Source organism: Sceloporus occidentalis, unplaced genomic scaffold, assembly GCF_023333645.1.
Source record: "Sceloporus occidentalis isolate IW3139 unplaced genomic scaffold, rSceOcc1.0.p SCAF_85, whole genome shotgun sequence".
NCBI lineage: Eukaryota > Metazoa > Chordata > Lepidosauria > Squamata > Phrynosomatidae > Sceloporus > Sceloporus occidentalis.
The window spans coordinates 4,255,045-4,277,991 of NW_028317065.1; the positions used below are offsets into that span (position 1 = coordinate 4,255,045).

A 22,947-nucleotide genomic window follows, 5' to 3' on the forward strand; every position below is an offset into this window, starting at 1 on the left:
CCCGGGTGTCTTGCGGGGCCGGCGGGGGACATCTACGCAATACGCGTATTCAACTTCCGGTGCCGGCACTGTTGAAGTTGTATACGCGTATTGCGTAGATGTCCCCCGCCGGCCCCGCAAGACACCCGGGAGTCTGCTCCGGTAAGTCGGGGGGGGGCAGAGGTAAAACGCATCGTGCGGACGGTCCGCACCATGCGCTTAGAAAACCTCCCGTGCCGGCACCCCCACCGTGGGAAGTGCTGGCAGGGGAGGCTGTCTGAGCGTATCGGGGAGTAGGATGCAGGTCCCCTGCACCGCTGTGGGGGATCTGTATCCAAACCCCGCTGCCTGCCCGGCGCCCGGGACTGCATGTCCCGGGCGTCGGGCGCTAGACCCCGAATATAGGCCGCACCCCCACTTTTAAGACTTAAAGTGGGGGAAAAAAGTGCGGCCTATATTCGAGCCAATACGGTATACAGTATGTATATATAGATATATATATATATATATATATATATATATATATATCGTGTAAACAGTATGTATATATATGTATATATATATATATATATATATATAGATATAGATATATCGCGCTCTCTCTCTCTATATATATATACCCATACAGATATATACATACAAATATGTACACACGCATTTAAACAGCCAGCCCAGGGCATTGAAGATATTTCAAGTATTTATTTTTTTTTGCAAGTTGCTATTTACATAACCGAATATATCCAAATGCAAAAATGTGCACTCTCCAATGTATGCATGAAAATATATGATTTGCATACTAAACAGGAATATTATTGTCGAATCTCTGCCGCACATTCATGAAACAGACAGGATTCATATCCTTGTTCTCTACTTCTTCTGCCCTGGAGCCATGCAATTAAAATACACTAGTTTCCTGCATTTACCTCTGATGAGTTCAATATCAGGATAGCGCGCCCAGAGACCATCTGTATGGTTTTTAATAAACGTTGAACATACACGTCTTCAGTTATCTTTTGGTTAAATTTGCTTGAAAGGTTTTGCTCTGTAAATAACCACTTTATTCAAGTCTTTAGATGTCAAAAAGCACAGCAAACAATAATTTAAAAGATAAACCTTATTATTGCTGGAGGAAAAAAATAAAAAACTATGCAATCTAGTCCCCACATATACTATAAATATCTTTTAAATGCTGAGTACTGCAAAATCTGCTGTTTCTCTTTCATAGGCAATATGCATTGTGGGTAATGATTTTTTTTTATTATTGCATTATTCCCCTATATAATGGAATCTGTTAAATTATGTGGAACCAGTTTTACTTGCCTATTTTTTTTTCCTATTTAAAACATGCAACTTAGATTATTCTCTAAATTATGTATATATAGTAAATTATCAAATATTCACAGGTTTAGTTTATCTGGAATGAAGCTGAGGTTTTAACAAATATACCCTCCAAGGTGCATCTATTTCCTAAAACACAGGTCATGTTGCCATGTGCACTTTACAAGTCTATGGTATTAATGAGTGGCATTTTTGTTGGCATCTAGTTATAGGGTGACCAAGGCTTCTTAATAATTAATATATTATAAAATGTATTTTATGTGCATGCGACGGTGTGTATATGTGAGTCAGTGGGCATGTGAGATATATATATATATATAATATATAAAATGTATTTTATGTGCATGCGATGGTGTGTATATTTGAGTCAGTGTGCATGTGAGATATACAGTATATATAATATAAAATGTATTTTATGTGTATGTGACGGTGTGTATATGTGGGTCAGTGTGTATGTGAGATATACAGTATATATAATATAAATTGTATTTTATGTGTATGTGACGGTGTGTATATGTGAGTCAGTGTGTATATGAAATATATATATAATAAAAAATGTATTTACGTGTATGTGACTGTGTGTATATGTCAGTCAGTGTGTATGTGATATATATATATATGTATAATATAAAATGTAGTTAGGTGTATATGGCCGTGTGTGTATGTGAGTCAGTGTGTATGTGAGATATATATATAATATAAAATGTATTTACGTGCATGCGACGGTGTGTATATGTGAGTCAGTGTGCATGTGAGATATACAGTATATATAATATAAAATGTATTTTATGTGTATGTGACAGTGTGTATATGTGAGTTAGTGTGTATGTGAGATATATATAATATAAAATGTATTTACGTGTATATAGCCGTGTATATTTGTGAGTCAGTGTGTATGTGAGATATATATATAATATAAAATGTATTTACGAGCATGCGACGGTGTGTATATGTGAGTCAGTGTGCATGTGAGATATACAGTATATATAATATAAAATGTATTTTATGTGTATGTGACAGTGTGTATATGTCAGTCAGTGTGTATGTGATATATATATATATATGATATAAAATGTATTTACGTGCATGCGACGGTGTGTATATGTGAGTCAGTGTGTATGTGAGATATATATATATAATATAAAATGTATTTACGTGCATGCGACGGTGTGTATATGTGAGTCAGTGTGCATGTGAGATATATATATATATATAATATAAAATGTATTTTATGTGCATGCGACAGTGTGTATATGTGAGTCAGTGTGCATGTGATATATATATATATATATAATATAAAATGTATTTTATGTGCATGCGATGGTGTGTATATGTGAGTCAGTGTGCATGTGAGATATACAGTATATATAATATAAAATTTATTTTATGTGTATGTGACAGTGTGTATATGTGAGTTAGTGTGTATGTGAGATATATATAATATAAAATGTATTTACGTGTATGTGACGGTGTGTATATGTGAGTCAGTGTGTATGTGAGATATACAGTATATATAATATAAATTGTATTTTATGTGTATGTGACGGTGTGTATATGTGAGTCAGTGTGTATGTGAAATATATATAATATAAAATGTATTTACGTGTGTATGACCGTGTGTAAATGTGAGTCAGTGTGTATGTTAGATATATATATATATATAATATAAAATGTATTTATGTGTATGTGACGGTGTGTATATGTGAGTCAGTGTGTATGTGATAGATATATATATATATGATATAAAATGTATTTACGTGTATATGACGGTGTATATATGGGAGTCAGTGTGTATGTGAGATATATATAATATAAAATGTTTTTACGTGTATGTGACGGTGTATATATGTGAGTCAGTGTGTATGTGAGATAGATATATATATATAATATAAAATGTATTTTATGTGTATGTGACGGTGTGTATATGTGAGTCGGTGTGTATATGTGAGTCAGTGTGTATGTGAGATAAATGTATATATATATATATTTAGGTTATGGTGTTATATTTAGATGGTCACCCTAGTTCTACGCCCAGGGTGGGATTTGCATTCTTGATGCCCCAGGCGCAAGGACTACTGCCCCATCACCAAGCAGAAAAAAAATAGAAAAAGCTTTGTACATGAGCAGAAAATAGATAGAGCATGAGCAACCATTGATCACGTGTATATTTGAAATGGGAAAAGCATGATAAAAAATACCTGAGGCAGGAGTAGGCCAAAATATCACAGGAGCATCATTAAGTCAACGGTTTTGTTTGTTTGTGTTTGGTGTTTTAGACATGCCTAATCTAGTTATTGAAGAATTCTAAATTGTAAGTAAATGCAAAGTTGCCAACATTATGTGTTATAGGATATATGACGATTAACGTGTGAAAAGGTTTATATAAATAGAAAGACCAGATGGATGAACTACATCAAACGTTACATGTTCAAGATACATGTATTCAATTGTGAATCCATCATATTTTATTAAAATCAAAATCAACAAAATAAGAGCATTATCACTCGACTCAACAGCATGGGAATAAAATTTCAGTAAAGCATCATTTTATTTTATACATATACACACAGTTTAGCTACTACAGATACACAGAAAAAAAATGACATTTAGTTGGGAATTTTCAGTTACATTTTACGACATTATTATATGACAAATATTCAGTTGAGCAAAAATTAAATATTTTTCTTGGTAATTCTCATTTCTCGTCTGCAGTGAAATTTTGTTTCACTGACTAATGTGTGCCACTGGTATTTATTTTGAGCCTATTATCCTCAACATTTATCAATCTGGTTAATAGCAGTATCGTAATTACTTTACACAGGAGAACAGAGCACAGCACTGTACATTAACCTTTCCTTACGTCGACAGCAGCTAACAGTATAATGCTTACCAAAATGTAGAGGGGTTTGTTACTACATAGAACAAAGTATTATTATACTAAATATAATACGCCCATGGAATTTGCTATTATTAAACACTGAACGAGCATTAAAGCTTAACAATACATTTCTGTTATTTGATGAATAAACTTTATTTTTTTAAGATGTTGAGTTCTGCATTTGATTTGTTCTGCATTCTGGTTAAAATGTCTGATGTCGGCTCCGATATTAAACCTAATAGTCTTAGTATCACTAGCAAATGTTCATCTGTAACAATAAAGGAAACACTTAATGTATTTGCAGCAGCCGCCAACTCAAATGCCACAGAGAATGTATATATTCATAAATCTCGCAACGTTTGGATGTAGCGGTGTATCAAAAGCTCACCGAGTATAACGGGTATGTCTAATGTCAGCAATCCACCAGGCTGCAAGCAGGTATAAGGAGCAGAACAGCATGCAATAAAAGAAACTCTTAAGCTTCAAAATATCCACAATTCTCCAATGAAGTATAAAACAATAGGTCTGGTAATGTAGCATTCAACAATAGGACCACAGGGAACATAAATTAATGGTCTGGTGGACAATAGCAAAAAGGGCTTTAAACCACAGCATATGTGAGCTCAACTAGTTTCTGCATTATCGAGGTGAGTCTAGTACGCCGAAACCGGACGAAATCATGTATGATGTGGTTTGGGTCTTGGATTGGCTTCGTTTTCAAGCATTACTCTACATATGTTTTTTTACTCATCCCAATAGCAGCTATTATACATATTCACTGTTTATACCACATTAAATTAAAGTGAACTGTGTCAGTTATATTATAATACGTCACTAAAATATTGAAGCCAGTCTTTCACAAGGATTTCAATGGGTTTATGGTGGAACTTGATCATTGAGGCTACAAGTATTCCTGTTAATAACTGCTCTTTTGGTGGAACCTCACAAAGTCACATAACACCTCGTCTGCTGTGGACCTCAGAAAAACCCACATAAAGCCGCAAAAAAGAATGAAGGAGACTATTCCTTGATGCCTGATCTACCCCCGGGAACTTAGGTGAATAAGAGCGGTCTAGGAGGCAGATGAAGAAAGAATACCAAACCCTAGCATGCTGCATGTGTATTCTACTTAAGTGTCAGAGTAAGCTTGACACACTGGCAATATTTCCACTTTTTGGTTTTTTCTTATAAGTTTACCAACAAGTCTCCTCAATAGATTCAAAGTAAAAGATGTCTTTGTACTGTAAACATCAAATAAGTGGTGGACATAAGAATCTCATTGTAGTTCATGGAACAATAGCAAAAAAGGGACAGTTCCCCTAAGGGACTCAAGACATCAGTAAATAGTACAACAGACAACTAATTAAGATGAGGTAGATGATGAGGAACAAAATAACTGGGCAGAATTTAGTCAACTCATCCAACTACCTTTGCCTAAAGACTTTTGCTGAGATCTGCTGAAATGAGTCCACATACATTTAAATGAGGACTTGAGGTTGTCAGCTTAAATCTAATAAAGCTATTCATTAAACCAGTGTTGTCTAGTTTCTAAAAAGGATGTCATTGGGAGGCATAAGTAAGTTCTGTAATGCAATTTAGCCTAAGGATTTTTTAGATGGACTGTGGCTAAATAAAAGCTCCCGAAGGGCTATGTGGCCCCCGGTGCTATTAGCTGGACACACTCCACATTAATAAGTAACATGGTACGTCTCCTCCAATGTCTTTCATTTATCTGTAAATACATGGGTAGTCTGTATATAACAGTTATTATTATTATCCTTTATTTATATAGCGCCAACAGTTTACGCAGCGCTTAATACAATACATAAATTCAAGGGATATGACAAGACAAGAATTGACAGACTAAGACAAACCGATACATTTGGTGGAGAGAGCCCTGCTCGCAAGCTTCAATGAACTCTAACAGCGAGTTATCCATCCTTCACTGCCCTTGAATACATTTTGGTGCACTCTCATAAGGGGACCTTGGTGGCCAATGAACTCATTTGGCACAGTGACCAAGTAAGGATTATGACAGTAGCATATTGTCGGAACAATTGAGCTAAAAAAGTAGAATAACAAACAGAATGTGTATTGGTAATTAACCAACAATATCTATATCTCCTGTGCTCCTGCGTTGCAGTGTCCACTTTATTCATGATCCTTCTTTAAGGTGTGGGTTTGTCTCTGGGGCAATGCATTTTCCCTAGGATCAATTTTTGCATTGGGAGTGCATCCACATAAAATACATTTTGTAAATCATTCAGTCCATATTCGGGGTTAGGACCGATGTGTTTAATGCACCCCATCCTTGGTATATTATACACAATTGTTTTCTGTTTCTTCTGTGAGTGCCGCATGGATTATTATTCATATCTTTTCTGTACACTACATCCTATTATTTGTGCCTTTATTGTACCTTTAAATAATCGTTGTTGTATTTCCACTTTCACACCACTAGAGGCAGCATATTACTTTCTTTTGTATACTTTCAACACACTAGGGTTAATATGTACATTTTTAGGCCACACATTGCAGGCTCTTTTTAAATCAACGACAAACAACTTTTATTGTATTAAAACAAATAAATAATTTGCCCACCTATACAATTTCTGCAATGATTACGTAAATCGTTGAACGAAAAAGCGCATTCCTACTACATGCTAAATCTCTGGCATTCCCTTGGCTTTATATTGATTTCAGGACTTACATTTATTTATATAGCAGCAACAGATTCTGTAGCGCTGTCACAATAGGGGACCGTGAAAATATTTAACAAAGACAATTTAAAATGACTATAACATTAATGCACAAGATGGCTTTTGCTCTTGTGAACTGACAATCTATTGGCTGGCAATTACATTGCAAATCACAGAAGAAAAGTTAAAATGAATGGCGTGTGTGTGTGTGATTCTCTGGTGGATCACCGTGGGATGAGTACAGTATGAATGCCTAAAGCACAGAGAATACTTTAGTGTCTTTACAGAAGGGGCGGGGCCGTGTGGCCACAGAGAGGGTGGGGCTGCGCCTTTACCCCTCCCACAATCACAGCAAGAGGTGAGCTCTGTTTTAGCAGTCTCACAACACGCAGCCAGAGGAGCTGTCAGCATTCTCTCTCTTGTGCGGCGCGATCGCAGCTCCTTGCAGTCTTGTACGCATGGCACTGATTGATTTCTGAAGGCTATCGTTGGGCTGCAGCAAGTGGTTTCTCTGGCAATCAACAAGTGAAAAAGGCTCCTTAGGGGAGATCGGTCACTGCGTGAGGGTTCGGGCTCTGCCGCTTTAATCCGCCAAGCTGCTCTTCTACATGAAACTTGCGGAAGAAGCCGACTTGGAAAGTGGATGAAGGATTACGGTGTGAATGGAGAAAAACGAAGCTGGATCTTACTTGACACATTACCTGTATTCCTTGCAGCACATGTGTTTTCCTGACTGGGACAGTAAACTAGCACTTCATCTCTGCTAATTCCCTAAACATCGCGGTCAGCGTCACCTGTATCTCTCCGTCCGCGGAGAACATGCTTTTATTGGCTTAAGTCTTGTTTTTGGAAGACTTTTGGTAGCTATTCATATCCGCCGCGTGTGATCAGCGCTTGCCTGTTAAGCGATCGCAGCGACAGCCATCAGGTTTAAGACTCCTGAGCCTGGACCTGCCAAGGAACCTCATCTGTTTGAGTTGATCATCTTCTCCGGGGAACTGTAACGTTACCCCCGGTGGAAGTTCGCCGGGTTCCATGTGAGCACCTTACGGAGGGGGGAGTGTCAGCGGATCAGCTGCTGCAGCGGGAGATCAGACGGCGAGCACCGGCGAGGCTGATCATGGCGAAATGGCTGAATAAGTATTTTAGCCTGGGCAATAATAATAACAACAAGACCAAGAGCCCCCCGCAGCCGCCCAGACCGGATTATAAGAAGAACGGTGGCACCGATCGCTCCTTCCACCTGAGTCAGCAGCAGCAGCAGTTCCCCCAGTATCACCACCACACGTCCCCGCTGCCCGGGCACTGCAGGGAGGAGAGCGATCTCATCCGAGCCTATCGGGCCCAGAAGGAGAGAGACTTCGAGGATCCGTACAACGGGCCCGGCTCGTCCCTCCGCAAACTGCGGGCCATGTGCAGAGAGGAGCAGCAGGAAGAGGGCATAAGGGGCAGCGGCAGCCTCTTCCAAGAACCGTACCCAGGCTCCAGCACCAACACCACCTCCTCGTCCTCCTCCTCGTCTTCCTCGCCGCACCTGTACCGCAGCAACAGCGAGAGGAGGCCGGCCCGGGCCAGGCAGCAGCAGCAGCTCCTGGGGGGCTCGGAGCTCAAGTACATCGTATCCCCCAAGCACCGGCTTATCAAGATAGAGAGCTGCGGCTGGGGGGACAGCGGGGGCAGCACGGGCACCGCCGCCATCACCTGGAGCCCTGCGCTCACTGCAGCGGGTACCAAGAGCGAGGAGCCGAGCAACCCCGGGGGCAAGAAGGAGAAGGTGAGCGCTTCGGATGAGCTGCCTGGAGGGCATCCTAATCATAATTACTATTATTATTTAACAATATCCTCTTTATTGTGGCTGACACTTTTATCTTATTATTTCTATTATTACTATTTAATATTATATTATTTATTATAGTCACATTATTATTGTTATTGCCAATAATAATATATATATATATATATATATATATATATATATCCTCCTTATTATGGCTTTCTTTACCATTTTTTATTATTAATATATGATGAGTTGGTAAAGTTCTTTTATTAAAGTAGACTTGATGCAATAATGTTGCAACAGTTGTGAGTCATATTTGCACCCGCTACATAATGCTTTCACAATAAGTGGGTCCTGTGCTAGGTACTATCCCCCCCCCCCACTTACCTGGCAGGTGACACAATTATCTGTGAAGGAAATGACATTTTATTATTGTTTCCCCCCTTTGAAGTGTCTATTTTGTGTGACCATTAACCCTGTCAGTGCTGTCGGGTTACGCAACACCTTCCTGGGCATTCTATAGCATGCCTGTTGAGAAGAAGGTTAAAGGTGCTCTGCTGAATTTAACAGGTTGTTGTCATCTTTAAAGTTTCTTTAACGCGTTAAAAGATAAAGGAATAAAATGCCCGTCCGTGTTGTGAAACATGCACTGTCCCTTTAAGAAGTGTTGCAAAGCTCGGCAACACCATAGAGAAGAAATGGTACTCTGGAAACGGAGAGCTGTCACACTTCACCGCTAGTTTGGTAACAAAAGATTGGTTAACAGTAAAACCAGTTTATTTGATCGGTTTAAGGATTAGTTGGGAAATTACATCTGAACAAAACTATGCGCCGCAGCCGTAAAGATTATCTTCTGTCCCATTCTTAAAGGTTACGAGGTTTGATTCGATATTGGACGTACACCACGGGCAACTTAGATACATGGCAGACCCAAGTCAATTTAGACATATTTCAAATACAGATCTGTACTTCTTGGGTTTTGTCCCTCATCCTGTTTTGTGATGCAGCTTTCACATGCATGCATGTTTATGGACTGTGTGGTTGTCCGTCAACACATGGCAGTGTTTGTGCTGTATTGTGGTTACAACAGGCGTGTTACACATGTGGTCCTTCTTGATGGTTATGCTGTACTCTCTATGATACCTTTTTATAGTGTGGTTTGGCAGAGTACACCAATGCCCATGACCTGGGCTGCAGATGTCCATCACTGTCTATCCCTGTCTAGTACTTTTGGCCAGGTAAGGATGCCCCATTAGTGTGTTCCCACTGAAGGGCTCCATGGTGGTGGCATCTTATGTTTTGCTAACTGTGTGGTACCTTCAGTGAAGCCGCCCTCACCTGTCCATGTGTTGATCATGAGGGTCTGCTGACACTTGGATGCTGCAGGATTTCCAGCTCAGGAAATCCTCTGAGACCCCAGTCGCTTTTCAGCTGTACCATAATACTTGACCTTGTTTGTTTTATGCAGGCAGACATGCTGTGCTTTTGGCCTTCACTACTGCTGTCATTCATAACTGTCTGAACTGTGGTGGAGTATTTTCAGCTGTTCTCATCATATTTCTCACGTCAAGACTTGTAGAATGTCTTCTTCCTATTCTATAGCGCATACTGCTATGGATGATAGACACTTAAGACTTAAGCTCAGTGATGTGTAATATAAACACTTTAAACCCTCTGCAGCTCTTTTGTCAGTTCTTTCTCCCATTCATGAATAGAATAGCAGATTGTATTTTTCATGGATCCCACTCACCTTAGTACAATAGCATGTTGTCAGTGTGTACACACTAATAGTGTTTTCTCACTGCGCATGGTGCTGTTATGTATGCACACACTCTTCTGGTATGGTTACTCTTATTTAGTGTATTAAACTTGGCCATGCTCATCGACACTAAAGCTTCTCGTTCAATGATGGAGGGGGAAAAGAATTTTCAATCTGTCACATAGTCCAGCATCAACACAGACTTTTAATGATTGAGATCTTGTCTCTTCTCAATAGAGATTTCTCTTCTCATGCTTTTTTTGATGAGGTGAAAGGGACACTCCAGCCATCATTATCACTTTTATGCATATGATAGCTGAGGGGTCCCTTAAATTTTTGTGATATCCTCCTTGCAAATGTAGGGGAGGAGGATTCTGCAGAATCCTTCCGCCACCCCCTAGCTATTTTCAGTGTAGCAGATGTGTTCCGTCGATGAGGCACCTGATCAAGTACGCTAGATAATGAGTTACCTAGACACGTACGGCCAATGTACATTAAGACAATTAATTAATATGGCAGATGTTCGTTAGAAACACAATACAGCTATTTTCTAGCCCCATTTATTAGACAATGTTCTGTAACGAGTGTCTTCTGAGGTATATGGTTCATAATGACTTGAACTGTACGGAACTAGCTTTCCTCGGTATTACTTGTAGGTCCCCCTTTATTTCCAGTAGGTGATTACTAGAGTTGTGCATTCAGATTCGTACAAATCAATTTTAACGAAATTAGCCAATTTTGTCAATTAATACGAATCCCTGAAAATGAGGGACCAAGTGAAAACGAAGCAAAGAGCTCTGAATTAGCGTTTGAATTTTGTTGGTTCTCTTACTCTCATTCATGCTCTCACCCTTTCATTTACTCTCTTGTTCTGAATGTCTCCCTACCTTCTCTGCCAACCACTTCATGTGAACCGAAAGGACAAAAAAAAAATGAAATTTGCTGTCCAGAAACAAAAAAAATGTGTCCAAATAGTTTAGTCCATTTGCAGAATTGTAGTGATTACCGCTTCTGTCTTTTTCCTGGGACATCAAATCTAAATGTTCTGTTTTTGGTTATTCCTTCATTCTTTTATTTACGATTATTGGAACCAGGAAAGTCTTAGATCCTTGGAGATCAATATAAAGCTGCGTAAATGATTGTGGTGCTATCGGTATATTTCTAACCAAACCTGCCTATATGAATGAGATTGCATTTCAGGGAGGATTTCGCATAGGTTCAGATAATCCAGGATTTGTTTATGTTTATTGGGCTTGTTGCATAAAAGTAAAGTATGAATGGAATTCTTAGAACGAGCCAGCTACCGCCTGCTTCCTACTAAGCCTAGCTCAAGAATTGAATTCATATTCTGATATTTCCTGAAGAAGTTTAGTGTATGACAGCTGTTTTAGAAGGAACCTTATCTGCCTTGTGGCTATAACAGCAACAAAACGGTGTACATGCCTTCTCACCCCTATTAACCTTTGAAATGACGGAAAAGTCAGGCAGAATCTAGTTGTAACGTAAGCAATGGCTTTTAAGCCAGCACGGCATGTTTTACCTTTGCTCCGCTGAGATATTACTTGCCAATCAAATGATCCACTTAAAGAAAAACCCCAGGATCCAGCCATTTGTTGTCATAAAGGTTTGCATCATAGTCTCCATGCAGCCAAGAGAACAAAGCTGTCCTGTTCAAGCCATTAGCAGTTCTCTTGGTACGTCTGGCAATCGGCATTGTACAGTCGTGCATATGCTATGGGCAGTGTGAATACTCCAATGTAGACAATGAATCGGTCCTTCGCGTGTTAGATACAGCAGAAGACAGACATTCTTTTCTTTCTGGCTTTCTCATGTCATGCTTCATAATGAGAGGTACTAATGCTTCGACGAATTGCCCTTTGCCAACAGACTGTTTGAAATGCATATGCATTGTATTTATTAAAGTGATATCGCAGATGTTTGGGTTGAATTTGATTTCCCCTGAATTCTTAGGTGTTATCCACCTTTAAACATCTTTAAAGGAAAATCAAAGGCAGAATATGCTGTGCTTAAATATATACTTTTTTTATAATTAACAATGTTTGAAACTCAAATGTTGACTCAAGTCCTTTTAAACCACAGATGAACTTTGTATTGTAAATGATGTGCAGGGAGTCTTGGCAGATCCACATACACTTTGGGTAGGTAAGAGCTACAGGCTGTGAGGCTGATTTTAAAGGGACATTGTAATGTAACATTGACTATGATATATTGTCCATTATTAATCATGTAGCGTCATCGCAATATAATGTTGTTTGTCTTTCTATTCGCTATGACATTGATCATCTGGGGAGTCATAGGGAATCGGGAAAGGCCCATGTGTTGTGGCCCCTGAAGTAGCTTAGGAAGAAAAAAAAGTTTTGTTTTTCTTTTCTTCAGGATTTACATCTTTTCAGATTTAGTTTATTTTTCCACAAGAGATGGTAAGCATTCCATCTATTAATTTAGCTGTCCTGTAGAGCTGAACTAGCAATATTCACATTATGACCTTCGTCACCAAACACCATGTTGTAACCATGAACAGAATTTTACATTGTTGATTCTCATAAACTATTAAAGCTACTCGCATTGCATTATAATGCATGTTATTCTGACTATGGGATGTGGTTTTTTTGAGTGTGAGAATTTGAATAATATCAAATCGACATGCTTAAAGTAACATTTTTACATTGCATCTGCAGTGTTTTTCAGCTGGTGGTGTTCTAGATCATAGCTAGTTATGTGGATTAATTATTAACTTCCTGGCAATGTATTATTAAATAATGTTGAAATGGTAGACTGCATTGCTTTTAGGCCTAGAAAGCGTGCACACCAAATAAATGATTTGCACGCTTTTATCCTTTCTGCCTCAGATTGCTAGATGCTTCAAAGTGTTTTAGAATAGGATCACTTAAAACTCCCAGACAAGTCCACTTAGTTAACTATCTCTCTCAGTGCTTCTTACCTTATCACAGGCAAAATGATTTGCTTTTACATAATTGCAGGGCTTTTCTGGGCTCTTCCTTTTCTCTCCTCATCACTCCAATGTGCAGGCCTCTGTCGTTGCATTGGACTTTAGTGTAGATCTTCTGAGTTCTACGGTGGCATCAAATGTTCCATGAGATAATGACTAATCTAGAACCTTAGACCTAAATTTCTTTAAAGGGTTTATCTACTAGTGTCTGATGCACCCAGCATCATAGATATTCGTGAATGCACTCTTATTTATGAGGGATTCTGGAAGTAAGAAGATATTTTCATATAATATCATTAGTTACTTGCCCACTTTAACTTCCCAAGCAATGTAGGCTATTATTCTAGATTACTGCAGTAGAATGGCCATAAATATGATCTGTTTTTCACAGAAAAGCTTTTGGATGAAAAAGAAAGCCTATTAATTTTATAGAATATAGACCCATGAGAATATGGGCCCATGTGTTGTAAACTTACTGTGACTAAGTTGCTATATTTTTAGCTTAGGTTCTTAAAGACATCTTGGTGGACATGGTGCAGATAGACAATGCGCAGCACTAAGGACTTTCTTGGAGTTTTGCCGTTCGAGGGCAGATACTGAAATACTTTTTGTTTGTTAAAAGGCGTGAGGAGTGCTGTCAATGTTATCCTTTCAGTGTTAACTGATAACATTAAATACTGTAAATGCTTCAGGACTATTGAGGGCCTTTTAAGACAACTGACAACTCGGGCCCTCGTCCTGAAATCTTGCAGAACATTTTTACCTTTTCCAATGCAGTTCTTTTATTTTTACCCCTAGAAGTGTTTGGCAACGTAACTAGCCGTGCTGAAATAATACCATAAACATTCTCGCCTACCAAGAATTTTCAGGTTCAGCCCAGATAATTGTAAAATAACTCTTATGGTTTTGTACTTGAGCCTGGTGACAATGCCCTGAATATTTAACATAGATAAGAGACTGTGACTCGGCAGTGATAGAGGTCGCCGAGGGCTGTCATTGCCAGAGAACCGTGTGTACTATGTATAGCCTTAATGTATCAAAAGGCTTGGGACTGTGTGACACACTCATCAGTGGTAGGACATAATAATTGTTTAAAGCTACAGCAATACATGGTTCTGTGTTACTCGGGTTAATAAGTAATTATTTACTTACCCTTTAAAGGGCTAGGAAATCAGCACACATTATACAGCATTGTACAAAGGGTATAGAAGAAAATGATTACCCAAACCCAAGGTTTCAAAGGGCCACGCAGGTGACCCCATTCCAACTAAACCACTTTCTTTACCGATTTATTGGGATCTGCCCTTTTTTCCCCCCCGTCTTCTTTAAAATACTATTGATTTTGTCGCGAGCTAGACAATCATATGGTATTCTTTCTATTTTACTTGAAATTTGACAGTTCTGCATATAGTCTGTTATCCAAGTATACTACTGTTGTAAGATCACATACAGGATACATTTTGGCATTGGACCCATTTGATGAGGGTACAAAGCCACTCGCCAGAACACATTGTGTAAATATTTTATAGCAGTTTAATATAACACAAATGTCGTGCTATTCCCTGCAGGATGTAAGAGTGACAGGTCCCTTGGGTTCTTGAGCAGATTTTTCATTTGTAATGGGGGAAAACGTTTTTTTTTATATATCTATTTATAATAAAATGTTTCAATGTACTTTCAGCTAACCCTGTTTTCTTCTTTAGTTATAAAACAAATATTAGAAAACAGTCACCTCCAACATGCTACCCAATTAATTCTACTCAAGCAGAATGTGACTATTCCTTTAAATTAGTAGCCAGTCGTGAATGGATGGGTCGGTTATTACGCCGGGACATGTCGGCTCCGCAGAAGAAACAGCAAACGGCTGTTAGTACAATCATTTTGAGGAAATATATGGGGTGTTAAAATAATCAATAAAAGACTTGGGGTATTTTTTTTTCTATGCCATAATTAGTGTACAGGTTTTTTAGCTGATAGAATCTCTTCATTTATTGCGAAGAGGATATTACAGCCATATAACCAAAGTCACCTTGAGTATTTATTGCACCTCCTGTCTCTTGGTCATTACTGAGCAGGAATTCCTCTGCTGTCTGCGAATCTTTTTGTACATCGGTGTTTACCGAGGTTATATTGTTCTGTACATTGTCTCTGTGTTAAGAAAGCAATTGTGGTTTTAATAAATATATTGTAAAAATTAGGTGTTTGGTGCAAAATGGGGGGGGGGGGGTATAGCTGTATTAGCCTCAGAGAAGACAGACTCTTTAGTTGAAGTAGATAACTTTTTTTGTTGGACCAACAAGAAGAAAGATGTAAAGTTTCAATAGCTTCTAGGACCACACCTAGAGGGTGATCTTCCGATTTCTTCTAATATTTTTTATCCCACCACCATCAAACCAGACTTTGCGCTTTGTATAGGGATCCGAAACTCGCGTAGGTTTTAGTAAATTACTAGCCCTCAATGTGTGTGTCAAACCTTTTCTTTATTCTTACTATAAAAAATATATAAAATATAAAAAGCTTCTGTGGTGTATAAGAGTTAATGTGCCTCTTGGTCTTTCTGCCTCCAGCATGCTAAAAGCAATACGGCGCTAACCCACTTACGTTATGGAGTCCATTACGATTTATCACTCGTGTCAGAAAAGAAGCAACGTCGACCAATTGTTCTGACAGATCTGCTGTAATATAACCAGAAGGAGGTATTTGGAGTTAATGAAAAGCAACTAATTAAATGCAGTTGCTATCAATTGGCTGCTTCTTCGCAGATCGCTTGTCTTGACAAGGCTGGTCTTATTCAGGGTCAGCAATGGAAGAAAATGAAAATGCCATCTAAATCCACCCTGTCTTCCATCCGCAGAAGCTGCATAGAACCTTGCTGTCTACGTGCGCTTCCCAGAAATGGGTTTGAAGGGAAATTGACCGTCGGAATGTTTATATGCCATCAAAGCAGGCATCCTGTTGAAACTCGTCCCCTGCAAGACAATGTAATGTCTACCGAGGCCTACAGTGCTACGCAAATTTGATTTTAATATAATTAAGAGCCTGGATTTAACACTTTTCTATCTAAATGCTGCATTAGAAACATGACTTCTAGCACTAATAAATGCCCAAACCCTTTCTAGAATGAATTCCTTAATCGTAAAACAAACAAACAAAAAAAAATGATCTGATTCCTAATTTCCTAATATTTTTGCAAATACATTCACTTCTTAGAAGTCTGCAATCGTAACGGGCAGCGGTATTTGGGATTTCGCTTAACCCTTTCACATCGCTATCTTGGAATCTGAGCAGAGGCGAGCTTACTGCTGCTCTTCCTCTGTTGGAGTTCAGTGGATTTGCCTGGGAGTAGCTGGATAAGGGTCATGGGACTTGCAGTCCATCATCAGCTACAGAGCTGCAGACTGTTTGCATTGTGCCTGAATTTTATATATAAATATATAAATTATATATATATATGTGTGTGTGTGTTATTTCCTTCTCATCTGGATTATAGGACGCCTTAAAAGGTAGCAGCCAATTGTTAACAGGCAGGTTGGAATTATCATCTGTCTGATCAGGCTGTTCAAATGCAAATGGCAAGTTTTTAACTATGTGCTAACATCTTGATTGTGTTTAAACCCTCCGGTGCCACACAGTGTAACCTATATGCTCTAATGTTGTGCATACAGAAGGGTAATTGCATGTAAACAGCTTTTCCTCATATTAGCTTTCATGTAAATGCTGATATCATTAAAATGGAATGGGACTCCCTTCCCTGAAGAGTTAACACACAGTCCCTTCCACTTTCAAATTCACGAGAGTTTCACTTTTTACTTTATTTATTTAAATAAATAATCCCCTTTTCTAAATCTAAAAACCTTCTGTCCCCCTCTTAAATGGAGACTCCCCCGTACGCAATTAACCCAATGTCCCCTTTGGAAATGCGTGGATGATTCTGTAGACTCACCCCGTATGGATTTGCCCCAACCACCCCTTCCCAGCTTTTTGCTGCGCGGGAGATGTGTTTGGCAGAACACATCCCCTGACATGCGATACGCGAACCGCTAGTCAGCTCTGGCGCTGGCTGTTTTATGATGATAAATAGTCCGATCCTAAGCCAGTTCTTAAATATCTTTGTCTTCGATATGCTTGGTTAATAAACATTGTTTTCTTTAATGATTGATTGGATGGCAGAGAGTTATTGCACAAATGGTTAATAATAATAAAATATATATATAATATACGTAATATATATTTTTGTAATCTCTGGGTGACGTTATCCAACATCATGGCAGAAAACCCTTGCGTAGTCATTTGGCATAGTTCGGGTGTACTTTAAGATGTGTTTATATTGGTGTGTCTGCCTCGCTATTCACGTGGTTTGTAGTCTTCTACATAGAATGCAGTTCCAGCCGCACAGGTTACCATCCTTTATCAGCAGCACTTTTCAGCATGTGTGTTGTTTTACTGCGGGTTCAATGTCTACTCCAAGGTTTCTTTACTTCTTTCCCAGAGCCATTCATTGCTGGAGTGCCTTTAGTAACCTTGTAGTCCTTTTAGTTTTCCGACGCACGCCATAATACATGTTGTTGTTGTTGTTTTTTATCAATTCTTTTCTTGGAATGAGATTTGAATTCTTGTACTTTGGCCAGGTTTGACCCTCCAGCTTCTGTACAACTCTTGCCATGCTGAGCCAGCATTTACCTTCATGAGCTTATCTGGTTGTGGTTCTCAGCAGCTGGGTTGCCTGGGGTGGTTCATGCGCGTATTGCACCGTGCAGCTGCGTATTAATATGAACAATAAGAGTTTGAAGTGCATACGCACGCTAATTCCGAATTCATTTGACACATCCTTGAGCTATGAACTTTTTTGTCAAGGAATTCTCATGTGCGATAATCGAACACGATGATCTTTGAGTACAAAAACTAAGAAATGCCAACGGCCACGGTTTAGTTTTCTTAATGGAGTTTACAGTCCGCTGTCAAACAAGCAGACATGGGTGTGTGAATTTCGAGGGCTGAGTTATGAGGGAGACTAATACCTTTGGCATGAAACCAGTTTAAAGAAGTTCAGAGTGTCAAAGTTCTGACTCATTATTCTTCCTCAGATTGAAACGACTATGACTTGAGTTACGGGAAAGCTCTTGATGCAGTGAAATAGTTCCCTCTCAGGGCTGATGAAAGGACCTTTCTAGCAATTTTTACACCGTTACCATTTGGGATCTAGAGGAGCTTAAGCCATGTGGTGGTTTAATGATTCCCCCCCCCCCCCAAAAAAAAAGTGGTGGACAACTGGCGTTTTTCGTACATTAATCTAACAAATACTGCAGGTTTTTAACAAAAATGTTAATATTCTTGAGGAAAAAAAAACAGCTTTTCCTTAGAATATCTCCAGTTTAATACTGTATTCATCTTTGTATTTTACAAAATACAGATGTTTGTAGGCCTTGGCAAGCAGTCGTATATATTTCAATACGATAATATCACAAAATAAGTTTCTTGAGATGCTCCTGACAGGCTATTAGGCTGCCGTCCATTCTTGATGAGTTTTTTTTTTTTTTGTTTTTTTTTCCCCCCCCATCAATATTTTTTTTGCTATTTTTGTTTCTAATTGGAACATTTCTATTTATAAGCTGGTAGTCAATAAAAACGGCTGTACCATTGTGTCTGCTTAATTTTTCTGCTGTAAAGACTTTAAAACCTTAATCGGTCTAATATTCAAATTTCCGGACACCATTTATGTTTACATTTACTTACAATTGTTATCTTGCAAACCATTTTAATTTACTGAACACTCAGTGAGACCTTTTATATATTAATGCTAGAACATTGCAGTGGCAGGACCATGTTCTCTGGGTCTATGTGATTGATGATTTTTAAGGCTGCATTTGACACATGTAAATTCCATGATGTCATCATGCAGAACTGAAAGTTATGCCACACTATGCCCATTCATCCCTCCCTGCTCTTTCCATTATGCGTAGATAAGAAAATACATTTACTGACCCATGATGAGGCTCTTGAGTAACAGCTTTTGGGCATTCTTAAAAAAAAAAATAGGGATGTTAATGTCAGCAACAGTAGCAAAAGGTACAATTCGGTTAAAAACCCAATGAAGTCACGATACTGCCGTACAGCACATGAACATGTTTTTCAAATTTGTTTTGCTATTTGCTAGTTTGTTATGTCATAACCGATATGCTATCTTTTTGACTACGACAGTTGTAATTCTTTGTAGGCCACTGTAGAGCAGATATCTGTTTCTGTCTGTACCTGTAGCCAGGTATATAAAAAAAAAATATTCTACTTTTATCAGAGAGCCTTGCACAACATAATGTTTTTTTCACAGCTCTTCAATATTCAGTAAACTGTTCCTGTAAATGTCAATTTGTTTCAAAGCCGAGTAATCTTGTACGCCGCGGAATTTGAGAGTGCACTTGTATACCGTGTGAATTGGGCCACCGGTAGCTGTACGTAGTAGGGAGACTGTTAAAATGTTCTCACTCGGAACCCTGATTAAACCCTAGCCTGCCAAATGCTTCGCCGCAAGAATTACTCCAAGCTTTTCATTATCCAATTTTTCATTGTCGTATATTACTAATTTGGAGTGTAGTTGTATGGCAACAAGGAAAACATATTATTTTGACCCTGTGATTTAAACTTTTTTTTTTGTAACAAGTACGCTTAGTCGTCTAAAAAAACAACACAAAACAAAAAAAACTCCCTCAACTTTAGTGCTCCTTTCTGGTGCAGTCTTCCGCTGTCCTAAAATGTAGAGTTTATGAACCTATGTAATTTAGTATTCTATAATATCCCGGCGTACTTTCGGTTCAGGTTTTGCCTCAACCGCACTTAACTGAAGCCTTGCACTAGAACTGCTCTCTCCGAGGAATTTGGAAGGATAATATATGGCTTCTAAAAGCATAGTTGTCAGTTTTACAAGTTTGACAACAGGCTGTTTGCACTTTGACACTGCCTTCCTCTCCTGGTGGATACTAATTCACACAGTGGTTTCAGTTGCCAAGAAAATGCAGTAATTCAGGGTTAAAGGAAAAGTGTCTTAAATTTTTTTTTTTTTTCTTTTTCTGTATTCCAAAAGTCCTGCGCTAGACCCTTTCCTATGGCAAAGCTTTATTTCTGTGAGAACCCTGCTTCGTGTCCGAGCCCTTCCCTTGCTCGTTCACCGGCAGGCTAGCCTTTCAAACAGGGCTCTACTGGGTTCACTGCTGTACCCCGATTCTGATACCCGCTCTGTTAAGTGACTGGCATCAAGGGGCAATCAGAGGATAAGTCCACGGAACAGTGTTCATCTGTAAAATGATCCAGGATTGTCTTTTTTTTTATTTTTATTTTTTTTAAGATAAGAAAAATTTGATTATATAAAACCTAAATTCCTTATGTGTATATCACTTGAACATATGTTTATGAAGCAATGTTTGTTTACAAGTAAAGTTTTTTGCTATTAAATTAGGGGGGAAAAAATCTTTACAATTGCAGTATCATATAGTATAGTTCCACATTTCTGCCCCTCTGTGACTGTTAATGTAAAAAGAATCCTGGATTTTACAATGAACTTTTTTTCTTCTTGAAATGTAATAAAATACGATATTATTTATCTGCCACATATATAAAAAGCATAATTTATTTAACACAGAAAAATAGAATGTCGGATAACCATTTAGCCCACTTAGTCGGCCCTTTTTTCTCATGTAAAGTCCCTCACTATTTTAATTTACAATCCACTTATTCTGGGGCTGTAAAAGGTCCATACATTACATCTAAGCCTCTGACCCTCTGGTTTTAGATTATGATCTCTTGTTCTGACATTCTTCTTTTGTATTTTGTTACATTTCTTAACATTCTTGTGTTTAACCTCTGGTGTGTTTCTATTGTTAACAAAATTTTACTTTGTCTTTGTCTTACCGTTATTGGGAATTGCAAAATGAGGAGTAATGTCTGCTGTTCACCCCATCCTCTATACGCTTGCCTAATGAAATAAGGGACAACCTGGAAGTGGTGCCTGACCCACCTGGTCAGCACCCAAGACAGTTGTCTACACCTCTTTTTGGTAGAGCTCTCCATAGTTTCTATGCATATAAGAGAACCTAGTTTACAAATTCTAAGCATATGTTATACTTTTGTGGTGCAGGCTTGCTTACTCATCAGGAGTTTTACTAGAGAGCTAGAGTTACACATTCCAGGTGTCCGCCCGACCCCTTTCCAACTTGTTTCCATCAGCTGTCACTGCAATGGAAAGGACTGCAGACTTCAGACAGGGTTAGTCACAGGTTACATGTGACGGGGAAAGGTGAAAACGCAATCGCTTTCCTCATCAAGTGTTTCCTTCTGCTGCAAGCGGCCCTTCAATATTAGTATCCACTCACAACTGCCCTCTTTATCTTTTATGTAGATACATTGCATCGAGTCTTGTATCAAGAGTGCTTCAAAATTTGTGTTGTGTTACTTAGTTTGTAAAACCAGATTAAACAAGAGAACCCAAGAGACATAGGGGAAAATATAAGGCACATACAGCTTGAACGCCTGTAGGATTTACGTTCCTTCATTCTGCTAGATGTGACCAAACGCCATTCTCTGCATCTTGTGCTGTCACTGGTACTGTTGACTGTATGATTACGATGTAAGTGAATTTGAAAGCTCCAGTTAACCGTTCAACTTTGTTAGTGAAAGTAGAGGATTCACAATGGGAGCACTGGTAAGTAAATAAAGCATAACCCTTCGTATAGTAAGACCGGCAAAGCTCCGGTTGTAAGTTCTAACATTCTTTAATGTCGGCAGATATCCGAAAAAAGGAAGATTTTTGTGTGTATGTATATATAATCTCAAACATCTGCTTAATTTACTTCATTCTAGAACATACACTTTCACCATTTTGTGTAAGGTAAAGATACAGCTAGCTTTGAAATGATGTCCTGTTATGCCCCTTTCCCATCTGTGGTGATTGCACCAACACTCATACAGTTCAGAGTGCATTTTTTTATTTTCTACTGGGTCTCATATGGTGACTTTGGGCAAGAAGGTACCATGGCTAGCAGGTGAAAATATGTTGACTACCAGGAAACCAAAGGCATCTGGGCTTCTTTAGTACCTGCTCTTGGCCAAGTAAAGCAGATCTGTTTATTTTGGACATGATTCCTATGTAAGAAGGCCAAGTCTTGTATTATAGTGGAAAACACTTCCTAAAGTACTTGCTTCTCGTTCCCAGTGGCAATTAGGCATCCATTCAGAATACATTTCTGATCTGTGGCTGGTATGAAAAGGCAGGTCTAGTCTGGTTACGGTTACCCTTTGAGACATGCAGTTTATTAGATCGCTTGCGTTGTAGGCACTATTGACCCTTTAACCTTACAAAACATCTCTTTATTCCCGGCAGCTGTGTTCCATGGGACATATTTGACCACACACACACTGTGAATTCATCATGCTAACCTGATATAAGATTATGCATGCATGTCATTCCTGTGAGTTTCATTTTTTTCTTTAATAGTTTTCGAAAATTATAGCTCGGTGGAACTGCTGCACTAATTATGGTATTTCCTAGCCATCTGTGCT

The 22,947-nt window shown here is 38.7% G+C and overlaps 1 protein-coding gene across 1 annotated transcript in view; it reads left to right on the plus strand.

Annotated features, from left to right (window-relative positions):
* The first annotated feature begins 8,014 nt into the window (after nucleotides 1-8,014).
* The window catches only part of LOC149285086 (SH2 domain-containing adapter protein B-like), a 96,436-nt gene continuing 81,503 nt past the window's right edge, over nucleotides 8,015-22,947 (plus strand). The window contains exon 1 of the mRNA XM_089495846.1: nucleotides 8,015-8,668. Within this exon, the coding sequence (XP_089351972.1) occupies nucleotides 8,015-8,668 (654 nt within the window). The remainder of the gene's footprint in view (nucleotides 8,669-22,947) is intronic.